This window comes from Nerophis lumbriciformis, linkage group LG34 (genome assembly GCF_033978685.3).
Source record: "Nerophis lumbriciformis linkage group LG34, RoL_Nlum_v2.1, whole genome shotgun sequence".
In the NCBI taxonomy this organism is placed as follows: Eukaryota; Metazoa; Chordata; class Actinopteri; order Syngnathiformes; family Syngnathidae; genus Nerophis; species Nerophis lumbriciformis.
The window spans coordinates 25,308,600-25,327,377 of NC_084581.2; the positions used below are offsets into that span (position 1 = coordinate 25,308,600).

The 18,778-nt window shown below is 42.2% G+C and overlaps 1 protein-coding gene across 3 annotated transcripts in view; it reads left to right on the forward strand.

Annotated features, from left to right (window-relative positions):
• The first annotated feature begins 709 nt into the window (after window positions 1-709).
• Window positions 710-18,778, forward strand: part of nt5dc1 (5'-nucleotidase domain containing 1) — a 73,976-nt gene continuing 55,907 nt past the window's right edge. For 2 of the 3 annotated variants that reach the window (XM_061929515.2, XM_072912248.1), the window contains exons 1-2: window positions 710-1,027; window positions 10,527-10,618. In XM_061929515.2, the coding sequence (XP_061785499.2) occupies window positions 935-1,027; window positions 10,527-10,618 (185 nt within the window). In that variant the 5' untranslated portion in view covers window positions 710-934. The remainder of the gene's footprint in view (window positions 1,028-10,526; window positions 10,619-18,778) is intronic. The other variant, XM_061929514.2, reaches the window with a different exon arrangement.

Below are 18,778 nucleotides of genomic sequence, written 5' to 3' on the forward strand. Positions count from 1 at the left end.
TTGTGCACGCCAGCTTTCTGAGACTCTTATTTTGTTAGCGCAACTGTGCAGTCGGTCTTTGGAGTTTTGACAACAGGTACGGCGCCAGAGTCTGTTGAAATAAAGTGTTTCTCGCCTTCCAGTCGGTAATTTTAATGAGCTGGCAGCAGCCAGCGTCATCTCAGAAGACCCTCGGGTGCCGTGAATGTCAATCAAGTGACCAAAGTGACGTCATAGTGAAGATTTATGATCGCTCATTTTTAGGACTATTTTTTTAATGCCTGGCTGGTGATCGACTGACACACCCTCCGAGATCGACCGGTAGCTCGCGATCGACGTAATGAGCACCCCTGGTATAGTTGAAGACTTACGGTAGTTAGAAAACATCACTGCACATCATAATGGCAGCTACACTTTCCATCTTAAAGATATAAAAAATATATTTAGGAATGTCTGGCGGGCCAGATTGAAAAGCTTAACGGGCCGCATGTGGCCCCCGGGCCTTCATTTGCCCAGGCCTGACCTACACCAGATTGTAGGCAGGTTGTGACAGTTGAAATGGCGGCAGTTCTTCTGTAAATCCAGAAGATGGCGGTAAAGATGTACAATAGTCACAACCTACCATGCGGCACCAAAGGCGAAGAAGAGACAGGCGCCATCCAATGAGCAAATGACTGCAAATATAATGGCTGGGGAACCAAACTGAAACAGCGTCGAATGCAGAGCTTGGGCTGGCACTGTTGTCCATAGCAGAGGAGTGTGCTTTAAACACTGTTGTCCATAGCAGAGGAGTGTGCTTTAAACACTGGACGTCATCTTTAAACACTGGACGTCATCTTCCCACGCAGCCGGTGACGCTCGAGCGGCTCGTCTTGTAGCGTGGCCTCGTTACATCGTAACGTGTTTTCTCGTGGCAGGTTTCTTTCCTTCTTTTCCTTTCCGAGCGTTAGCTGCAATGTCTGAATATTTCACTTTGTCAGAGTGCGACGTTATTGGTTTTGATTTAGACCATACGCTTTGCCGGTATCATCTGAAGGAGACCTCCAAGGTGAGTATGACGCTAGTTCCACTACACTGAACACCGGCTTCTAAATAGTTCATTGTCAACTGTACTTTGCATGATGTATTATGTTTAAGTTCAGTTTCAGTTTATTTCGAACATGCATACGATACAATGTGATGCATCACACAATTCCAGTTGTTTCATTACAGCACGTCCGAAAAGCAGTAGGAAGAAGCAGAGCGTATTTAATCCTACCCCTTTTCATACCATAGCAATGTTATCCCATTTCCTTGTTCTCTGTAACAGAACAGTGAACAAATAAATAATATACCATAGTAAGCATACAAATTAAATACATAAATAATCTGTCTCAATAAAAAAAAGGGTTCAAGATGTTCATCATAATTCTTGTTCTGTGTACTTTGTGAACACGTGTAGTTTGAACAGTCTCCTAAACTGAATCAAATTGATGCTTTGTTTCATTTATTTGGTTAATCCATTCCATAATTTAATTCCACATACTGATATGCTAAAGGTTTGAAGTGTTGTACGTGCATACAAATGTTTTAAATGAGATTTTCCTCTAAGGCAGGGGTGTCAAACTCAAATACAGAGTGGGCCAAAATTTAAAACTGAACAAAGCCGCGGGCCAATGTTGAACAAATTAACCTTTTTAATAGGGACCCAAACAAGTTTTGCATTGAATATTGAACAAGCAAGGCTTGTATAACTTTATAGTGACATGCAAAATCCAGTTTCAAATAATAATAATAATTAAAAAATATCAATGGCATATCAAATACAATTTGAATAAAAATGTAATGCCTCTTTTCTATTTGCAGCCTTCTGAGGTAAATATCAACATTAACTTTTTCCACAGGCTAATAAATTAGAAAATAAAATAACAATGAATAAACCAACCATTCAGGACATTAAACTGCTCAGTTTGCAACACACTGATCTAATCTGATGTGCCTGCCATCTTTTCTTGGATGCTAGTTCATTAATGTCGGGGCTCAGGCTTTGAGCTGAGGCATCTTTCATTATCAAACAAAGTTGTTCATCAGTCATTATATCTCGTACTCCACCCGGACCACAGTCTTGGGGGCGTGCTTTAAAGGCATTGCGTTTATCGTCCTCCACGAGCTGTCGTCACGTCTGCTTTTCAACCATTCCAACAACGTGCCGGCCCGATCACAAAATATGTGCGACTTCAGCACGCACACACGTAAATGCAATGTATACCGTATTTTCCGCACTATAAGGCGCACCGGATTATTAGCCGCACCTTCAATGAATTACATATTTCATAACTTTGTCCACCAATAAGCCGCCCCGGATTACAAGCCGCGCCTACGCTGCGCTAAAGGGAATGTCAAAAAAACAGTCAGATAGTTCAGTCAAACTTTAATAATATATTAAAAACCAGCGTTCTAACAACTCTGTCCCAAAATGTACGCAAATGTGCAATCACAAACATAGTAAAATTCAAAATGGTGTAGAGCAATAGCAACATAATGTTGCTCGAACGTTAATGTCACAACACACAAAATAAACATAGCGCTCACTTTCTGAAGTTATTCTTCATTCGTAAATCCTTCGAATTCTTCGTCTTCGGTGTCCGAATTGAAAAGTTGCGCAAGCGTGGGATCCAAAATGGCCGGTTCCGTCTCGTCGAAGTCATCGGAGTCAGTGTCGCTGTTGTTGTCCAGTAGTTCTGTGAATCCTGCCTTCCGGAAAGCTCGGACCACAGTTGTGACCGAAATATCTGCCCAGGCATTTACGATCCACTGGCAAATGTTGGCGTATGTCGTCCGGCGCTGTCTGCCCGTCTTAGTGAAGGTGTGTTCGCCTTCGGTCATCCATTGTTCCCACGCCGTTCGCAGTCGTGATTTGAATGCCCTGTTGACACCAATATCCAGCGGTTGGAGTTCTTTGGTTAATCCACCCGGAATGACGGCGAGTGTTGTATTTGTGTGCTTCACTTGTTTTTTGACACCATCTGTGATGTGGGCGCGCATAGAGTCGTATATCAACATGGACGGAGCTGTGTGAAAAAAGCCACCCGGCCTCTTCGCGTAAACTTCCCTTAACCACTCGCTCATCTTTTCTTCATCCATCCATCCCTTCGAGTTAGCTTTTATGATGACGCCGGCTGGAAAGGTCTCTTTTGGCAAGGTCTTCCTTTTGAATATCACCATGGGTGGAAGTTAGCATGGCAAGCTAGAACCACAGTGAAGGATGACTTCTCATTCCCTGTGGTGCGAATATTCACCGTACGTGCTCCCGTTCCACAGTGCGGTTCACAGGAATATCAGTTGCTGTGAAATACGGTAGTAATCCGTGTGCGGATGGAGAGATTGCGTCTTTTTATGAACCGGATCCTTGTCGCTTAGTAGGAGCCATTTTGTGGTCTTTACAGATGTAAACAGGAAATGAAACGTACGGTGATATCCGCGCGTTTTTTCTTCTTTTTCCGGGGGCGGGTGGTTGCTTACAGTAGAAGAAGAAGCGCTTCCTGTTCTATGGGGGCGGGTGCTTTCCTTGGCGGTTGCTTGCGTAGAAGAAGAAGCGCTTCCTGTTCTACCGGGAAAAAAGATGGCGGCTGTTTACCGAAGTTGCGAGATCGAAACTTTATGAAAATGAATCGTAATAAAGCGCACCAGGTTATAAGGCGCACTGTCAGCTTTTGAGAAAATTTGTGGTTTTTAGGTGCGCCTTATAGTGCGGAAAATACGGTACTTGGCCAACAGCGATACAGGTTACACTGACGGTGCCCGTATAAATAACTTTAACACTGTTAGAAATATACACCACACTGTGAATCCACACCAAACAAGAATGACAAACACATTTTGGGAGAACATCCGCACAGTAACACAACATAAACACAACAAAACAAATACCCAGAATTCCATGCAGCCCTAACTCTTCCGGGCTGCAATATACACCCCCGCTACCACCAAACCCCCCTCCGTGCGTCGGTTGAGGCGGGAGGGGTTGGGGGGGCGGTGTTTGGAGATAACAGATGACATAGTGAATTAGCAAACAGCTAAAATTATACACAAAGCAAATTATAACCTGCTACCCAAGAATATACAACAATTCTTCTCAACAAAAGAGGAGAAATATAATCTTAGAGAAAAATGTATTTTAAAATATTTGTACGCACGTACAACACTTAAGACTTTCAGTATATCAGTATGTGGAATTAAATTATGGAATGGATTAAGCAAATAAATCAAACAATGTACTAATATGATCCACTTCAAGAAACTCTTCAAACTTGAAGTGTTTATAAAATACAAAGAAGAAGAACCATGATGAACATTCTGAATTTATCTCATCCATCCATTCATTTTCTAGATAATCTTACTCATCTCACCATATGAAATATAACTTACTTCACCAATTATTATTTATTCATTTATTTATTTTTATTGTTATTACTTATGGAGTATATTGTGAATAGATTGAGAACAGGAAGTGAACAAACGTTTTAGCAACTGCTATGTAAAGGAAAAGGGGTAGGGTTAAATAAGCTCTGCTTCTTCCTACTCCTTTTCGAACATGTTGAATAGAGAAACTGGAAATTGTGATGTATCATGTTGTATGCATGCATGTTCGAAATAAACTCAAACTCAACTCCACACAGATTGGCCTGTCTCGTTGTCTAAAATAGTGCATCATTAATCATAGTTAGTCTTAAACAAAAGACAGAATTTCTTAACTAGATTAGATGTGTTTTATCCAACAACCTGTAGTGAAATTATAACTGCACTTTTTTGAAATCTTTGCCCATCATTCACAATCCTTATTCAAGACAAGAACACATATGTATTCTAATTTCTAATTTACAATGGAGCCTATTCGAGTTGTGCTATTCTGTCTATAAAGTGCTCTAAAAACGCCCAAACACTTCCGTCAACGTTGTGTATACACATTGTAAGTATATACAGTACAGGCCAAAAGTTTGGACACACCTTCTCCTCATTCAATGGGTGTTCTTTATTTTCATGACTATTTACATTGTAGATTGTCACTGAAGGCATCAAAACTATGAATGAACACATGTGGAGTAATGCACTCAGCCAAAAAAGGTGAAATAACTGAAAACATGTTTTATATTCTTGTTTCTTCAAAATAGCCACCCTTCGCTCTGATTACTGCTTTGCACACTCTTAGCATTCTCTCGATGAGCTTCAAGCACACCTGTGAAGTGAAAACCATTTCAGGCTTCAAGAGAACTACCTCTTGAAGCTCATCGAGAGAATGCCAAGAGTGTGCAAAAAGTAATCAGAGAAAAGGATGGCTATTTTAAAGAAACTACAATATAAAACATGTTTTCAGTTATTTCACCTTTTTGTGTTAAGTACATAACTCCACATGTGTTCATTCATAGTTTTGATGCCTTCAGTGACAATCTACAATGTAAATAGTCATGAAAATAAAGAAAACGCATTGAATGAGGAGAAGGTGTGTCCAAACACTTGGCCTGTATTGTATGTAATGTAGTAACAGGCACATTCATAATAGCATGTAATATCTATGTATATTGGTCATATGAAGCACAAGGTGTCACATTAATTTCACAAACGCATCACAACGTTGGCTTTTTCCTTCGACAGCATCACCGTTTACTCACTGCCGACTTTGTAAGAGAGACAACAAAAATAACTAGATGAGGAAATTCCTGAAGGAATTGCGTGGGAATGCTCCATTGCTGAAGTTGAACTTCAAAATGACAAATTGTTGAAGTAGAGCACACAATTCCTGAACAGACTGAATATTTTGAAGTTGGAACGGTTTGAATCGGATGGAAAATGTGGGAATTGTGGAACTTTGAAGAATGTCCCATTCATTTTAATGGAAATTTGGGAATTTCGGTAAAAACTGGAAATTAATGTTCTGAATGAGTTGAAATGGTTGGTGTTGGAATTTTTCAAATCGGTCGAGAAAGGTTGAAGGAGTAATATTTTGAATTGAGAAATGGTATCAAGGAATTCCTGGAATTTCGGGAAAACGGGGAATTTTTTCGGTTCGAAAAACAACTTTGTTTTTTGTCCTGATTAAGAGGAATGTTTGGACGGTGGAACAGTTGAAGTGGGTTGAAAAATGTGGAAGGAGTATTCGCCAGAAAAAAGGGTTTGAAAAACGGAAATTGTGGGAATTCCTGGAAATTGTTTTAACTTGGAAAAATGATAGTTTGAATGTCCAACATGAGTGGAATATGTTGAAGGTGGAATGGCGGTTTGAAAAATGTGGAAATAGTGAAAAATGGCCAATTCATTTTGAATGGGGAAAAATGTCCCGGAAAACCTGTAATTCTGGGAAATCTTGGAATTCTCGAATAGGCTGAACAGTTTGAAGTTGGAACGGTTTGAATCGGTGAATGTGGAAGGTAGAGCGCGCCAAAAGAAGTAGTTTAATAAGTAGATGAATTTTGGTGTAGAAAAACTATAGGTGTGAATGCTTTGGAGCATTGACACAATAAAACATCACCTACTGTACAATTCCCGTTTAGATAAAGAACGACTCATAAAAAAAGACAAAAAGGGGATGGAACGAAGCATAATTTCTGGTCTTTTTTGCCATTTCAGGCTCTAAGTTGGCTGTCAAAGTGTAGCAACTTCTCAGTTTATGTCCACAACCTTTTTACTATATAAGTGAGAGGCATGATTTATAATATAGAATAAACTAACGAGCTGCAAGGCGAGAAAGCAGTTCCCCAGTTGATGTCAATATAGTAGCATCGGGAAGTTGCCTCTCTGATCAATGCGCCACTAAATCACCAAAAATTATTCCCGGGCGCGGCCACCACTGCTGCTCACTGCTCCCCTCAGCTCCCAGGGGGTGATCAAGGGTGATGGGTCAAATGCAGAGAATAATTTCGCCACACCTAGTGTGTGTGTGTGACAATCATAAAGAGAAAAAAAAGAGAATAAATGTAGGTCCTTCAAGTCAGCGCTTATAATAGCAATATCGCTAATACTTGGTTAAAATTCAGGTCACAAAATTTAAATGGGGTATTGTTGCCGCTTTTTGGATGGTTATTTGTTTGATTTGACAGGAAAAGAAGCAATCGACTCAATGACGTCATAGCTCCCATTGGCTCTATTGCAAGCAGACTTTTATTTATGAGTTAGAATGCATAAAAAAGAAGACTTCTATGGGAATGGAACAACAAGGACTCAGATTTCCCTCGCCCGGACGCGGGTCACCGGGGCGCCCCTCTGGAGCCAGGCCCGGAGTTGGGGCACGATGGCGAGCGCCTGGTGGCCGGGCCTGTCCCCATGGGGCCCGGCCGGGCACAGCCCGAAAAGGTAACGTGGGTCACCCCTCCAATGGGCTCACCACTCATGGGAGGGACCATAGAGGCCGGGTGCATTGTGAGCTGGGTGGGAGCCGAAGGCAGGGCACATGGCGGTCTGATCCTCGGCTACATAAGCTAGCTCTTGGGACGTGGAACGTCACCTCGCTGGGGGGTAGAGCCTGAGCAGGTGCGCGAGGTAGAGAAGTTCCGGCTGGATATAGTCAGACTCACCTCGATGCACAGCAAGGGCTCTGGAACCAGTTCTCTCGAGAGGGGCTGGACTCTCTTCCACACTGGCGTTGCACGCAGTGAGAGGCGACGAGCTCGGGTAGCGATTCTTGTTGCCCCCCAGCTCAAAGCCTGCACGTTGGAGTTCAACCCAGTGGACGAGACGGTAGCTTCCCTCCGCCTTCGGGTGGGGGGGACGGGTCCTGACTGTTGTTTGTGCTTACGCACCAAACAGCAGTTCAGAGTACCCACCCTTTTTGGATACACTCGAGGGAGTACTGGAAAGTGCCTCCCCGGGTGATTCCCTTGTCCTACTGGGGGACTTCAACGCTCATGTTGGCAACGACAGTGAAACCTGGAGAGGCGTGATTGGGAAGAATGGCCGCCCGGTTCTGAACCAGAGTGGTGTTTTGTTATTGGACTTTTGTGCTCGTCACGGATTGTCCATAACAAACACCATGTTCAAACATAAGGGTGTCCATATGTGCACTTGGCACCAGGACACCCTAGGCCGCAGTTCCATGATCGACTTTGTAGTTGTGTCATCGGATTTGCGGCCTCATGTTTTGGACACTCGGGTGAAGAGAGGGGCGGAGCTTTCTACCGATCACCACCTGGTGGTGAGTTGGCTGCGATGGTGGGGGAGGATGCCGGACAGACCTGGCAGGCCCAAATGCATTGTGAGGGTCTGCTGGGAACGTCTGGCAGAGTCTCCTGTCAGAGAGAGTTTCAATTCCCATCTTCGGAAGAACTTTGAACATATCACGAGGGAGGTGCTGGACATTGAGTCCGAGTGGACCATGTTCCGCACCTCTGTTGTCGAGGCGGCTGATTGGAGCTGTGGCCGCAAGGTAGTTGGTGCCTGTTGTGGCGGTAATCTAGAACCCGTTGGTGGAGACCGGCGGTGAGGGATGCCGTCAAGCTGAAGAAGGAGTCCTATCGGCTTCTTTTGTCTCATAGGACTCCTGAGGCAGTGGACAGGTACAGATAGGCCAAGCGCTGTGCGGCTTCAACGGTCGTGGAGGCAAAAACTCGGACATGGGAGGAGTTCGGGGAAGCCATGGAAAACGACTTTGAACGGCTACGAAGCGATTCTGGACCACCATCCGCCGCCTCAGGAAGGGGAAGCAGTGCACTATCAACACCGTGTATGGTGCGGATGGTGTTCTGCTGACCTCGACTGCGGATGTTGTGGATCGGTGGAGGGAATACTTCGAAGACCTCCTCAATCCCACCAGCACGTCTTCCTATGAGGAAGCAGTGCCTGGGGAATCTGTGGTGGGCTCTCCTATTTCTGGGGCTGAGGTTGCTGAGGTAGTTAAAAAGCTCCTCGGTGGAAAGGCCCCGGGGGTGGATGAGAGCGGCCCGGAGTTCCTTAAGGCAGACCGGGGTGGTGGTTCCTCTCTTTAAGAAGGGGAACCGGAGGGTGTGTTCCAACTTTCGTGGGATCACACTCCTCAGCCTTCCCGGTAAGGTTTATTCTGGTGTACTGGAGAGGTGGCTACGCCGGATAGTCGAACCTCGGATTCAGGAGGAACAGTGTGGTTTTCGTCCTGGTCGTGGAACTGTGGACCAGCTCTATACACGCGGCAGGGTCTTTGAGGGTGCATGGGAGATTGCCCAACCAGTCTCCATGTGCTTTGTGGACTTGGAGAAGGCATTCGACCGTGTCCCTCGGGAAGTCCTGTGGGGAGTGCTCAGAGAGTATGGAGTATCGGACTGTGTGATTGTTGCGGTCCGCCCCCTGTACGATCAGTGTCAGAGCTTGGTCCGCATTGCCGGCAGTAAGTCGGACACGTTTCCAGTGAGGGTTGGACTCCGCCAAGGCTGCCCTTTGTCACCGATTATGTTCATAACTTTTATGGACAGAATTTCTAGGCTCAGTCAGGGCGTTGAGGGGATCCGGTTTGGTGGCTGCAGGATTAGGTCTCTGCTTTTTGCAGATGCTGTGGTCCTGATGGCTTCATCTGGCCAGGATCTTCAGTTCTCACTGGATCGGTTCGCAGCCGAGTGTGAATCAGCACCTCCAAGTCCGAGTCCATGGTTCTCGCCTGGAAAAGGGTGGAATGCCATCTCCGGGTTGGGGAGGAGACCCTGCCCCAAGTGGAGGAGTTCAAGTACCTAGGAGTCTTGTTCACGAGTGAGGGAAGAGTGGATCGTGAGATCGACAGGCGGATCGGTGCGGCGTCTTCAGTAATGCGGACGCTGTGTCGATCCGTTGTGGTGAAGAAGGAGCTGAGCCGGAAGGCAAAGCTCTCAATTTACCGGTCGATCTACGTTCCCATCCTCACCTATGGTCATGAGCTTTGGGTTATGACCGAAAGGACAAGATCACAGGTACAAGCGCCGAAATAAGTTTTCTCCGCCGGGTGGCGGGGCTCTCTCTCCCTTAGAGATAGGGTGAGTAGCTCTGCCATCCGGGGGGAGCTCAAAGTAAAGCCGCTGCTCCTCCACATCGAGAGGAGCCAGATGAGGTGGTTTGGGCATCTGGTCAGGTACCCTAAACACCTCCCCGGTTGGTAGGAGGCCACGGGGAAGACCCAGGACACGTTGGGAAGACTATGTCTCCCGGCTGGCCTGGGAACGCCTCGGGATCCCCCGGGAAGAGCTGGACGGAGTGGCTGGGGAGAGGAAAGTCTGGGCTTCCCTGCTTAGGCTGCTGCCCCCGCGACCCGACCTCGGATAAGCGGAAGAAGATGGATGGATGGAATGCATAAAAAAAACGCACACAAATGTGTTCTTGTCTCGCATAAGGATTGTAAATTATAGGCAAAATTCCCCCAAAAAGTGCAGTTCCCCGTTAACTTATGACTGCAAATGTATTTACATATTTGAGATTGTGTGTATTAATATCTAATCACTGCATAAATGAGCAAATGTTTTATTGCGATTTCATTAAAATCTTATTTGTTTTTGTATGCCAGCCATATTTTTAATACATCTGCCTAAAGTATCACTAGCAATGTGATAATTTCTCTTTTTTTTAAATTTTTTTTTTTACAGCTGATCTATGAGAGCTTTGCCAGGTATCTGGTGGAACATAAAGGTTATGATGAGGACCTCTTGAACCTAACACCTGCTACGTGGGATTTTTGGTAAATCAAATGCAGTGTTATTTTCATTGACTAACAATTTTCCTTTTAGTTACTGTAAACAACCTGTTTTTCCCCTGACGAAAATAAACGAATCAAAACAAAATGCACGTTGACTAAGAAAATACAAAATTAACTGAGATTTTTGTCGATTAATTAAAAACGAGACAAAAATGTCGACGGAAACGAAATCTAATAATATTTAATTTAGTCTTGTAAATGGGTGGGACAAGTTGGGAATATATCGAATCACAGCTCTTTAACAGCGTACACTCGGCAGTGAGTTACGAAGAAGAGCCGATTAGATGCTTTTCCTTTTTAAATTGAGGTTGTTTATTTCTCACTGCGAAAAGAACAATGTGTGGATTTAACATGTTCCACATTGTAATATGTGTACACCTGGGAGAAAGTAAAGAGGACACATTTTATTTTTGACGCTATGATGCCATCAGCATGCGAGTCAATGTGATAACTACACAACTTTAAGTTAAAGCTATGTGTATTTGCTGCTTTTGGTTCTCCTGTGTTCATCAAAAAATTATTATGAAGGCATGCATGGTAACTCTGATTCACGGCACGCAGAGACATAGCATAAAAAAAATAGAAAAAGTGCCTGAAAGATATTTATTGGCGTTGAACATCAGATGCATCATACATCATTCCTGACCATACGATCATGCCACTATTTGTGTTTAACAAATATTTTGCAGACAGTCTAAATAAAGGTGCTTTCAAATAAACTTTAAGAAGACCACTTTGACTACGTCTCCAATCCCACAGCCATGTTTTAGTTTTTAAAGCTTCCTCATCGAGTCTACAAACAAATATCAATAAGAACTATATGCTACTTTTTATTAGAAATGGCAACAGCGGAGGGTTTGAGCAAGCATGTGCATGTATGAGCCATTCTGCCCCGCAACAAACAGGATTAAGAGGAAAAAAAAACAATAGAAAAGAACACTGAGTGCATTGTACTTGCCAGTAACTGGTGAATCATCCATTCATACGTCGTTAAAATACTTTGTCACATTTTTTGTGTATCCTTTCAGTTGGACCTGTTAATGCAAGCAATCCACCAGACAGGAAGATTATTATGATTTGTCTTGGTCTTAATAATTACACAATAACTTGCATTGCATTTTGCTCCCAAAATAAATCCATCCAAAGTTGATCAAACTAGAGTAAAATGTTCCCCTATCTGTAAAGCATCACGGTGGCAGAGGGGTTAGTGCATCTGCCTCACAATACGAAGGTCCTGAGTAGTCTTGGGTTCAATCCCGGGCTCGGGATCTTTCTGTGTGGAGTTTGCATGTTCTCCCCGTGACTGCGTGGGTTCCCTCCGGGTACTCCGGCTTCCTCCCACCTCCAAAGACATGCACCTGGGGATAGGTTGATTGGCAACACTAAATTGGCCCTAGTGTGTGGATGTGAGTGTGAATGTTGTCTGTCTATCTGTGTTGGCCCTGCGATGAGGTGGCGACTTGTCCAGGGTGTACCCCGCCTTCCGCCCGATTGTAGCTGAGATAGGCTCCAGCGCCCCCCGCGACCCCAAAGGGAATAAGCGGTAGAAAATGGATGGATGGATGTAAAGCATGTTTGAAATAGACTTAAACCATAACCATAACCAAATGGACTGCGATTGTGAAAGTGATTGAAGCGTAAATGTCACTGATCACAAAACTTGCCATCCAAACAATACCCTGTTTTTTTTGACAAGAACATACAGCCATGGAAGCACATTTAATCGACCAGTAAAATTAGATTCAAAAATGCTGCCGTCAGAGCTTAGCCAACAAAAACAGTTCAAGCTACTGAGTGTGAACTAGCTGACATCACACGTCACTAGGCAACAGGCACCACCTTTTAAAAGACACACCACACACTGCTCATTTGGCACTTAATGCATTATGCTAGATATAAAAAATGTTTTGAGCAGGGCAATAATTTATTTCCCTAGTAATTAATTACTTTTATTAAAGAGTAATTCTGTTAGTAATTCAATTACTTTTTGGGTAAAGTAACAAGTAACCATAATTAAAAGTAATTTTCAGAGCACAGCATCAAGAAGCAGTTGGCAGGTTGGTGTTTCTGGCTAAAATCTTTGTGTGTATGTCCTACAATAATGATTACCTATAAAACACCTTTGTTAAAGGTCAATTATTGTCATGTTGCTGCTGATGTTTAAACATGTACTTTTAAACCAGGGAATTCTATTTCACAATTTGTTCTTTTGTGTTTTTTTAGCTGAAGAATTGAGCATAGCTAAATGGTTTTTTTTAGAGACGATTGTTATATTATTTCCAATGCTTTTTCTTTTTTTCTGATCTCTAAACATCCCTTAAGTTGGGATCCTATTACGCAAATCCTACTTTTATTACTTGTTTGTTCCTGTTTTTGTGTATTTGGATCCTCATCGGTCCCGAACATTTAAAACCAAGGCATGGTGGAGATATTTAGTTAAGTCATACGTCACGGATATTTCCATGTTGTGGTTAGTTTCTGGGCAAACTATATTGAGATATGAGTTTTGATCCATATCGCCCACCCCTACACTCGTGTTGGCGACAGTGCTGGCACTGTTTAGGGATAATAATAATAATGACATTGTGATATTTGAGAAATTTCATATTGCTGCACATTTTTTTCGGGTCTACAAAAAAATTTTTGTGCTACTTTTTAAAAAATGTATTAGCACCAAAAATATAACTACAGTTAATAATAATCTTTATGAATATTTTATTTCTACTTTGGTAGACTTATTTTTACATATTAGTTTATATGCTGCGGTTTGCTGCTTCAAGTCAAATGAAGGATTTTCTTATACAAATCTTATATGACTGTTGTGAATTAAATTCACCAAGAGGTGGCGACATTTTACTTCCAAAAAATACGTCTAAAACTTCTACTTCTATTGATAGGCTATAAATGTGAGCCCAACGTGTCCAGTTATATAACTTGTCATAGTAGTTTTCTTAAAATCAGGAGCTCTGTCAGGAATTCTGGCCCCCGTGACTCCCTCATTTTCAACACTCAACAGTGGGGGGGGTTCTTGACATTGTCCCAACTCCACACAACAACCTTTCTTAAAACTAATGTTTAAAGGTCTGCTGCTTGTGAACCCAATTCCAATATTGCGTTTGACCAATGATTGGTCAGATTGATAGCAGTCAATCATTGCGGCACATGCGCGGTATCAAGGTACTATTTTTTTCCGCCTGCTGCCTCAGGCTGACTTCGGTCACCAACTAGCAGTGGATAGGCTTTTAAGCTGAATTTTGCTTGCAACTGAAAGCATCACAATTAGTCGAGACACAACTTGCATACCAAAAAACTCTATTAGCTGTGGTACTTGTAAACCAAGGTACCATTGTATTCAGAGCAAAGGGTGGATATTTTGAAGAAACTGGAATATAAAACATGTTTTCAGTTATTTCACCTTTTTTGTTTAGTACATAACTCCACATGTGTTCATTCATAGTTTTGATGCCTTCAGTGACAATCCACAATGTAAATAGTCATGAAAATAAAGAAAACGCATTGAATGAGAAGGTGTGTCCAAACTTTTGGCCAGTACTGTATATTAAATAATATATCTATATTATATCAGTGGTTCTTAACCTTGTTAGAGGTACCGAACCCCACTAGTTTCATATGCGCATACACCGAACCCTTCTTTAGTGAAAAATAAAATGTTTTTTTTTTCTCAAATTCAAGACAAAGTTATATGTTTTTTTTACTGGTGCACAAAATTAACCGTGCATGAACATCACCTTGTTCAAAGAAAAAAAACAACACAGTGAACACAGTGCATGAACTGAAATGAAAATACACACCTGCAAATCAGTGGGACTTCTGCTGTTGCCTTTGAGAGAGCAGTTCAGATATGCACGGCTTCACCTTGGCAAGTGCCACTATCCTTTTTTTCCTTAGCAAAGTCTGTTCCTTTTCTTCATTTTCCACCCAGACATACAATACTAGTACACAGCTCATGAAAAACAATATTTTTCGTTATTGTCATTGTAAGTGGGCCAAAACACTTATATTAGAAAATTATGTCATGGAAATGACTGCTGTCATTTGAATATAAAAATAAATCATTTTACTTGTTATTTAGTCAGGTTTGGGACAGGTGTGCTGCTGGTGTGGCCACAGTGCACGTCTGACGTCGCTCACATGTGCTCTACTGAATGCTCAAGGAGCTTTTGCGTTTGCTCAGGCATATGGAAAATTAGAGGGAACATGGTTTGGGGGTATCCATATTACGCCGAACCCCTGAGGCCGACTCACCGAACCCCTAGGGTTCGATTGAACCCAGGTTAAGAACCACCAGTGTGTGTCTGTCTGTCTGTCTGTCTGTATGTATGGCATGTATGTATGTATGTATGTATGTATGTATGTATGTATGTATGTATGTATGTATGTATGCATGTATGTACATACACTATATTGCCTAAAGCATTTGGCCACCTGCCTTGACTCACATATGAACTTGAAGTGCCATCCCATTCCTAACCCATAGGGTTCAATATGACGTCGGTCCACCTTTTGCAGCTATTACAGCTTCAACTCTTCTGGGAAGGCTGCCCACAAGGATGCGGAATGTGTTTATAGGAATTGTTTACCATTCTTCCAAAAGCGCATTGGTGAGGTCACACACTGATGTTGGTCAAGAAGGCCTGGCTCTCAGTCTCCGTTCTAATTCATACAAAATGTGTTCTGTCGGGTTCAGGTCAGGACTCTGTGCAGGCCAGTCAAGTTCATCCACACCAGACTCTGTCATCCATGTCTTTATGGAACTTGCTTTGTGCACTGGTGCACAGTCATGTTGGAAGAGGAAGGGGCCCGCTCCAAACTGTTCCCCCAAGGTTGGGAGCATGGAATTGTCCAAAATGTTTTGGTATCCTGGAGCTCGGCACAATGCAGTCCGAAATGTACTGTTCTCCTGGCAACCTCCAAACCCAGACTCGTCCATCAGATTGCCAGATGGAAAAGCGTGATTCATCACTCCAGAGAATGCGTTTCCACAGCTCCAGAGTCCAGTGGCGACGTGCTTTACACCAATGCATCCGATGCTTGGCATTGGACTTGGTGATGTATGGCTTAGATGCAGCTGCTCGGCCATGGAAACCCATTCCATGAAGCTCTCTGCGTACTGTACGTGGGCTAATTGGAAGGTCAGATGAAGTTTGGAACTCTGTAGCAACTGACTGTGCAGAAAGTCGCCGACCTCTTTGCACTCTTCGCTTCAGCATCCGCTGACCCCTCTCTGTCAGTTTACGTGGCCTACCACTTGGTGGCTGAGTTGCTGTTGGGTCCAAACTCTTCTTTTTTCTTATAATAAAGCCAACAGTTGACTTTGTAATATTTAGGAGTGAGGAAATTTCACGACTGGATTTGTTTCACAGGTGGCATCCTATGACAGTTCCACGCTGGAAATCACTGAGCTCCTGAGAGCGGCCCATTCTTTTTCAAATGCCTAAGTGCTTGATTTTATACACCTGTGGCCGGGCCAAGTGATTAGGACACCTGATTCTGATCATTTGGATGGGTGGCCAATGCGTTTGGCAATATAGTGTATGTATATGTGTGTGTGTGTGTGTGTGTGTGTGTGTGTGTGTGTGTGTGTGTATATATATATATATATATATATTAGGACTGTAAAATTTTATTTTTTATCAGATCAGTAACATTTTGGAATTTAAATTATTCTTGATTAATTACAAGGTGATTACTCGCTTGCTTAATTGAAATGTTGTTAAGAAAATTAACACAAATGCAATTTTATTGTCAGATTGTCATCCAGGAATGTTTTTAACTGTTTTACTTGAAGGCATATAATTTATTTGCACAACACCTTGTAACTGTTTTATCAAAATTTGCTTCAGGCTATATTTTGGAGTTATCCGGCAGTTCTTTCTAATTATAGGCCAATATCAAATGTATGTGTCTTATCAAAAAATCTGGAATCTCTTGTTTGTGATCAGTTGAAATAATTCCTCTATTCAAATAAATATTTGTAAATATCAATCAGGCTTCAGGAAAAAGCACAGCACTATCACTGCTACAATGAAGGTGGTAAATGACATAATTGTAGCGCTTGATAAAAAAAAAACAGTACTGTGCCTCACTTTTTATTGATCTCTCCAAAGCGTTTGACACAGTAGACCATGCTATTTTAAAAAGCAGGCGGTTTCTCATTGGACTTTCCGAACATACGGTCGCTTGGTTTTCAAATTCATTAGAAAACAAGACCCAAAGTATTAATAAATACGAGGGCTTTTTTCCAGAATTTGTCACAGTTCATAAAGGAGTGCCTCAGGGATCTGTTTTGGGGCCCCTCTTATTTGTCTTGTACATCAATGATCTCAAACAACATTTCTCTGATGCTAAGGTGCCTCAAACTCCCCCGGTAGTGTCCACTTGTGAAGGGAATATCATAGAAGTGGTGCATGAATCTATATACCTTGGTGTTTGAATTAATGACTCTCTCACTTTTAAAGCTTTTATTGATTAACTGGTGAAGAAACTAAAACTTAAATTGGGGGGTGTCCTCCGTAATAAGAGGTTTTTCTTTTGGTGTAAAAAAGCGCCTTGCTCTGCCACATTTTTATCTGTACTAGATTATGGTGATCTTTTTTATATGAATGCTACACATTCCTGTCTTCAGTTGGTCGACTCTGTTTACCAGGCATCTTTGAGGTTCATCACAAACTGTAGAGCCATGACACACCACTGTGACTTGTACTCTCGGGTGGGATGGCCTTCTCTGTTCACTAGGAGACAGTGTCATTGGTACACTTTTATTTACAAGGCTCTTTTGGGACTGTCTGATTACATTTGTACATGGATTACACAAAGAAGTACGGACTCTTGTGCTCTGAGATCCAACGGTCAGCTGTTGCTCTCTGTCCCTTTTGCTCACACTAAGCTAGGGAAAACAGCTTTTGTCTATGCAGTTCCTTGTGCTTGGAACATGTTACAAAGAGGCTGGAAGCTGACTGAATTTTTATCCTTAAATGCTTTTAAATCTAAACTGAGAGAATTTGAAGCAGACTCCATTATCTGTAACTGTTTTACTTGATGGCCATCCTGTCATTTTAATGTGAATGTAATGTTATGTGTAACTTTGCTGCCTCTTGGCCAGGACTCCCTTGAAAACGAGGTTTTTAACCTCAATGGGATTTTTCCTGGTTAAATAAATAAATAATGATAAATGGGTTATACTTGTATAGCGCTTTTCTACCTTCAAGGTACTCAAAGCGCTTTGACAGTATTACCACATTCACCCATTCACACACACATTCACACACTGATGGCGGGAGCTGCCATGCAAGGCGCTAACCAGCAGCCATCAGGAGCAAGGGGTGAAGTGTCTTGCCCAAGGACACAACGGACGTGACTAGGATGGTAGAAGGTGGGGATTGAACCCCAGTAACCAGCAACACTCCGATTGCTGGCACGGCCACTCTACCAACTTCGCCACGCCGTCCCTTAATAATAAGAAATAAAAATAAATGGAGTGAAATTTGCCAGCACGCACACCAATTGGGGTCTCCTGAGTCATCTTTGTACCGATGTTTACATTGATCTGATCGCTGACCATACAGCAATAATGTAAAAAGGCGTGTTTGGTCAAAATAAATTGCATGATTAATCTAAGTGTGTTCATGGGTAATGCCATCATTTATTTTCATTATTCACATGAGTTCATTTGTAATTTTTAACAGCCCTAATAATTTGTGTGTGTGTGTGTGTGTGTATATGTATGTGTATATATATTTATGTATGCGTATATATATATATATATATATATATATATATATATATATAAAGTGTGTGTGCGTATGTTTATAGATAGATAGATAGATAGTACTTTATTGATTCCTTCAGGAGAGTTCCCTCAGGAAAATTATATATATATATATGTATATTTATGTATATGTGTATGTATATTATATATATATAATATACATACATATATATATATATATATATATATATATATTTTCCTGAGGGAACTCTCCTGAAGGAATCAATAAAGTACTATCTATATATGTGTGTGTATATATGTATATATAAAAGATGTATGTGTATATATGTATATATACATATAGCAGCACGGTGGAACAGGGGTTACTGCATGTGCCTCACAATACGAAAGTC